Source organism: Poecilia reticulata, linkage group LG10, assembly GCF_000633615.1.
Source record: "Poecilia reticulata strain Guanapo linkage group LG10, Guppy_female_1.0+MT, whole genome shotgun sequence".
Lineage (NCBI taxonomy): Eukaryota > Metazoa > Chordata > Actinopteri > Cyprinodontiformes > Poeciliidae > Poecilia > Poecilia reticulata.
Window position 1 is genome coordinate 11616745 of NC_024340.1, and position 6551 is coordinate 11623295.

General features: G+C 40.2%; 1 protein-coding gene across 1 annotated transcript in view; it reads left to right on the plus strand.

Annotated features, from left to right (window-relative positions):
* tspan17 (tetraspanin 17) overlaps positions 1 to 6551 on the plus strand; it is an 18649-nt gene that overhangs the window by 9552 nt on the left and 2546 nt on the right. The window contains exons 2-5 of the mRNA XM_017307205.1: positions 2004 to 2054; positions 4417 to 4563; positions 5292 to 5462; positions 5901 to 6026. Coding sequence (XP_017162694.1) covers positions 2004 to 2054; positions 4417 to 4563; positions 5292 to 5462; positions 5901 to 6026 — 495 coding nt within the window. The remainder of the gene's footprint in view (positions 1 to 2003; positions 2055 to 4416; positions 4564 to 5291; positions 5463 to 5900; positions 6027 to 6551) is intronic.

Sequence of the window (6551 nt, forward strand, 5' to 3'; positions counted from 1 at the left end):
AAAAAAAAATCCATAAATTAAATTTGAATACATGATGGTATACAACCAAATAAACAAAGTAACCTTTCTTGGCTTTAGCAACTACAGGATTTGCATAAGATATCCAAACTGTGATTGTTTTTACAGTCTCTCAACCCTAAWGCAAAACTCTTCTTCTGTTTTGTTAACATTTATTCAGCAGTGGTCTTGTAATGTTAATGTACATCTTAAGGTGAACTGTGGAAAGTGGTGCATATCAATGAAAGCATAGTCTGCTCATGCAGCAAATAACCCCCCAAAAACCCACAGAGCTCATACTGGCTTTAAACAAAGGAACTGTAAACTGAAATTTAGATACCAAATGTTTCACCTGTAGTTTACACCAACTTCAATCGATTTAGTGCAAAAGACTGACAATCAGCAGCCAGTTTGCAGATTGCGACATCTTGGCGTCTTGAGCAAGTCTTACTTGCTGACCTAACTCATCTTCACTGGTAAAACAAGCAGATGTGGCTTTCTGAGTCATTATGCACACACGCTGCAGCTCAGCCCCAGACACAACTATTGTTGTCGATTTAAGAAGGGAAACTYAAGAAGAACCTTATGTGACACATGTWTTTTGGTGTGCCAGATTAATCAAGGAGTTATTTGGCAAAATATCTGATAATTGCTGCCTTACGGGGGGCAAAGAATCGGCTTTGTATGAACGCCACTCTGCAGAAGAGTGGAAAAAAAACAACAACACACAAGTACTTACTGTGACGTCTGTAAACACAGGTTTAATGTTTGTCTAAATTTGAAAGTTAGTATAAAGTGGTCAAGTAAGTTTTGAGTTTATTTTGCTGCTTTATGTCATGTTGTCAGAGCAGCACTCCAAGGTTTTTGCTTAACAGTCAAGTGATCAAGCTTTAAAGTACATACTCGCAGAGCCTTAAAGCATCGGGGGGTGGGGGGAAAAACCCTCCAGCTGCAATGATTCCCTCTTCTAACAAGAGACGTAAAGCACCTTAAAATCACTTTTTCAGACACAAGACACGCAGCATTTATGGCTTTATTTGTTAAAGCGGTGGCATTCAATCATTCAGACGTGGCTCACTTTGGCTCCGGTCTGACAGGCCTGTTAAAGTGATGGAGAGAGCCACAGTGCCGGCGCAATATTTGTCATTCTTGCGATATTGAAACGCATAACAAAGGAAGTCTAACGCTAAAAGTCCTGCTAAAAACCATAGGTTTTGTTTTTTCACCTCGACCCCCATCAGCATCATTCACACAGGCAGAGGCGAGCATGTGGGTGGATGTGCAAAACAGATCTGCAACTTTAGTTTTGTTTTGTGCATTTGGCTCAATGTGGTGTAAAAGTAAAACAAGACCCAAAAAAAAGAGTTAGTTTTGTAACTAAAAATACTTATTTTGCCCTCAAAGCAGTTTTTATCTTATTCAAGTTTTAAGTTCAGATTTGTATCCAGGACTGCGAAGCTGCACAACGACTCACTGCTGATAAGAAAATGTTATGGAAAAGCACCAGAGGGGTTCATGAAATAGGATAATGACATGTTTGGTTGCAATGGCATTTTTTTTCCCCCCAGTTTTTTGTTTTTCTTTATAATCTGTACATAATGTATTTGCAAATTTTAGGAAGATGTTAACCATTTCAAACCAGACAATTCTCCAATTACTTCTTACTACCTTGATAGCAGAAAACATGAGTTTGCAAAGCTGCTTCGGGAGGGAACGACATGAATAAATCTGTTTTAACGTAGTTAAAAAGTGCTGAAGGCAGTTGTTCTGTCCGCTTCCCTTTACCTTAGAGACATGCCTGTAAATTATGCCGATCCCACAAGAGACCTGATAAACGAGTGTTTTATGAAACTCTTCCCCAACTGAATTACTGCAYATAATGCCTTGCATTTATTTCTAGTCAAATCTGATTCATGCATTCTTAATTGTTATATGTTTAGGATGTTCTTTTTTTTTTTTCTTCCTTTCTCACAGTGGAACTGTCTTCTGTCTGCTTTGTTTTACAGATGCTAGGAGCAGCATTCTTGGGTATAGGCCTGTGGGCATGGTCGGAGAAGGTATGTATAAACATACGCTCGCAAATGCAAACTGCGAGCGAGCGAAATTATCACCACAGCATAACTAAAATTCCTCAAGATTCTGCATGCCGCGGATGTGATTTGCTGCTGAGTTGAGGCTCGGACGCAATATTGTATAAAATGTACATATGGGCAGATTATCTGAAGATTTTTATCTTACTTATCTTCCTTTAGCCTTAGAAACTGGCTATCTGGTTCTGCACCCCTGATGTGAGTTTCAGCATTTAGTTTTTGATTCAGGAAATTTGAGCTAGAAAAAGGGGGAGAAAAGAAAAGCAATTGAAATAACACTGATTTGACTCAAAGATGTCAAAAGTCGCAAACATGTTGTCTGACTGTCCGCCGAAGGAAAAACRCATATTTGAACGTTTGTTGTTTTTCTGTGCACAGAGTAAAGAACACAGAGGTCGTCTTTTACCATTAACCTTTCATGAGCAGCGAGTTGTGGCAACATCSAAAACTTCTTCCAACTGAGTTAACAGTCACTTTGCTCATTAATTAGCAAGAAATTATACCAGTGCGCTCCGTAAATGCCGCAGCGGTGTGGCCGTGTGTACCGATTAGCAACGTGTGGCCATGAACTGTGTGCAAATAGCGCTGCACTGGAGGACCTTTGTGGAGCGGCGTGAATAATTTATAGGGATTAGGTTGCATGATGAATTGCAGGGGCTGAAAAGACCTAATGGTGAATCTGAGTCTGAGTGACTAAGGTGATTAGTTTCAAGCTCGGTTCTTGGAGCCTGACACATTATTGTTTAAGGCTGTGTGCTAAAGCTCTAATGAAGGCAGTTTATTCTGCCACAAGTGACATAAAAAAAACGTAAGAAAAGTAGTATTGCCTGTTTCATATAGCRTTTCCTTTGCCCAGTACATATTAACTTGACAGTATAGGATTTCATTATTATTATTTCTTTTGTTGTATTTCATAGAATGTGTTTTTCTTAATCTTTGTAGACTGYGGMAAAGAAAGCAAACAGTGGATGTTTTCGTTTATATTTAATTCCAGTGGCTCCCTACTTTGACATACGACCTTAAAATAAAGCAACATGTAATTTTCTTTAGCACAAATAGGCACACTGTGGTGGTAATGGTGCGTGTGAGAGGCAAAAAAATATTCATAACAGTTTTTAAGAGTAAAATCATAATCTCAGAAGATTTTTAACTTGATTTATGTGAAGCACATGTAACGTTTAAGGTTTTAAACACACTTGCAAGTCGCTTAGGCTAACTCAAAAACTGTAATCAATTTAAAAGATAAAAAAAAAAAATCACASCTAAAGTAAAGGGCACATTTGCTACATTTTATTGCTAAAGGAAAGAGAGGAAAGCAAAGCGGTGCATGTCTGCACAAGAGAATATAACAGCAATGAAATGGAGACAGTGTGCATGTGTCGATGGTTTTTACAACCCATAGTTATTGGGCTTATTATAATCTGACTCTGCATGTCTGGCCACGACTTGGTTAGCTTAGCGTGCTCCGTTTTTAATGAGTCGTCAACAATTTGCTCAGGTTTGTTGGGTTTCCCGTTAGTTGTCTATTGCCCAACCGCTTTACAAGCTAAGCTTGCGTTTCTACGTGCCTATGGTGTGCTGAATGCTGAGCACACAGACAGGAAGTTAAAACACCAAATACARTCTCTGTTTTACACCAGTTTTTGTTTTTTTTTTTCCTGTGGACATCAGCATCATCACGGTGAGGAAAGGATTAACTGCTGCAGCAAAAAACGCTGTTGAGTGACAGTAACTAATGATTCTGTCACTGCAAGAGCACCTAATAGCTTTGTCACTCTAAACTCTAGGTAAAGGTGTAGCTGTTGCAAACTTTAAATAAATGTCCCTAACGCAGCAGACACCCAGGTTTAATCGCCTGAGGGAGAAGAGCGAGCGCTTTGGTTTGGGTTACAGCCTGGTGCTCTGTAAAAAAGTAAAAATGTGATTTCTGCGGCGGCGACGCCATGAAACAGAATAAAAATCTGTTCCAAGTCAAGAAGGAGCTTTAACCAAACACCTTTGCAGGTGCAGYGGCTTGTCTGTTCCTTTCATAGTTTAAATTAATAATGCACAATCCTTGGGTTTGTGATTGTTTCTATGTATCTCTCATTATGAAGAGGAGATGCACAGAAGAGAATCACKAMCCTTGAACATGTTTCTAGCCTGTTGTGTGTGCCTTATTAACAGTGCAACTTCRCTTAATAAAATTGATAGCATAAAAGCGGTAGAAGCGTCCTCTCAAATGCTAACATCAAAACACTAAAAAGATTTTTTTTTWTTTTTTTTTTTATGCAGACTTTAATCAGGGTCTTTGCTTTTTGCTCACTTTTTGTCTTTTCCTTCCCCTCAGGGCATGCTGTCAAATCTGTCGATGATCACCGACCTCGGGGGCTTTGACCCCGTGTGGTTCTTCATGGTGGTGGGAGGGATCATGTTCATCCTGGGCTTCGCCGGCTGCATCGGAGCGCTCCGAGAGAACACCTTCCTGCTTAAATTCGTAAGCCGTTTCTCCGCTCCTGAGGCGCAGACACCATTTGAACCAGTTGACACCTCCCCCGCTTTAGATGTGTGGTTCGCACCAGCGCCGAGGCCGGGTAGCAGGTGTCACTTTGACTCACCGGAGGCCAAATGCTCCAAGTTGGTTACACATCATAAATATGTTCTAAATTCTGGTCCACGAAAAAAACAAAAACAAAAAAAAAAGCATTAAGAAACAAGTGTCATTTTCCACTAGAAGATTTTTATTTTATTTTTTTCTGGGCATCTTCTTGGCTTTTTATCTTTTATATTGGAGACCATCGCATCACCATTGAGGTGGTTTATTTGGGGTTGACTGCGTCGATAACAGCATGTGACTGACTGAGACAAATTTTCCTCATTGCTGGCCGCGACTCTGAGCATCTACTAACTCCAGCAGATGTCCATTAGCAGCAATAAGTCAGGCGTCAGACTGAGGAGCTAATGTGGCTTTTGTGCATTTATCATCAGCCCCGTCTCCTGCATTTACTGTAAATGGATAATGTAACGGCACCTGAGGGACTGCAGGCTTTGTTGCTGCACTCTTGCTTGTCACATCAGTTCAGGCGCCACATAAAAGACGCCGGAGCTTTCCTGCTCGTTTGTTTTAAAACACCGTCTAAGCAAAGTCTGCGCATTTTTATCCGATGCGTTCATTCTCGTGTGACGTGACGCTACGTGTTGTTTTCTGTGTSCCGTCCTCTCCAGTTTTCCGTGTTCCTCGGCTTGATCTTCTTCCTGGAGCTGACTACGGGGATCCTCGCCTTTGTCTTCAAGGACTGGATCAAAGACCAGTTAAACWTTTTCATCAATAAGAACATCAAGGCTTATCGCGATGACATCGACTTGCAGAATCTCATTGACTTTACCCAGAAATATGTGAGTCCTGCCTCACCTGCTGACTGAAATTCATGTGAAAACCCGTCTGCATCCCTCAGGCATTCCTCATCTGCATGTTGTAAGCATAAATTTCCTCTTGTGAAGCCTTGCTTTACATTTTAAAAAAGCGACTCTGGACCAGACTGGTACTTAGCAGTGAGAGCATTTTTTGGAGAAAATCTCATAATTATTATTATTGTAATTCCTTTCTAATCGCTATCCAATTACAAGAATGACAMATTTTGGATAAGTGGTTCTTATGTGTAAACGCCAAGCTCTGTCATGAGGTATTGTAAGAGAGATTACATCTGTGGTCGATTCATGGGGTTTCATGTAGTCCCCACCCGCCCCAGTAAGCTGCCTATCTATCTGAGCTGGAGAGCTTAGATCAGGAAAAAGGGGAGTTTATTCAGAGCCTGTTGTTTCCTGCTCTCTCAGTGGAGGTGCTGCGGAGCTCATGGGCCTGACGACTGGAACCAGAACATCTACTTCAACTGCACTGACAGGAATCCCAGCAGAGAACGCTGTGGAGTCCCTTTCTCCTGTTGTATCAAAAATCCTAAAGTGAGTCATTCATTAACGCCACGAAAAGTCTCCTCTAGTTATGATTGGAGTGTGCAATTATTTGTCAAATCTACAGATGAGACCGTGTTGCTATTAATGCAGGTGCAAAGTTTATAATTTGTGCTGAAATGTTACAAAAAGATACGGGAACTCGGATATCAGCAGAAACTCCATCCTAAATTACTTGAATACCAAAAAAAAAAAAATCTAATCTGGGTGTTTGGGAATGTTTCCCAATTATAAGCTTTTAGCTGACAAAAATGTTGAATAATGTGCAGAGCAAGTACTTTAAATACACAKCTAAGTTCTCAAACGCAAAGACGACATTTTAAATCGGACAGTAATTATCTCAGTATGTCAGCARCAATGGTAATAACTGTTGCTTTCCAGTTTTATTTAAAACCAATTAGCTCATGATGAAGAACATTTTTATTACTATAGTCATTTTTGTTATTATTACTGGGTGGAAACCGTGGAGTTTTAGTGTTTTTACTCAAGGTTGTCATATTGTGAAGATCTTATGCC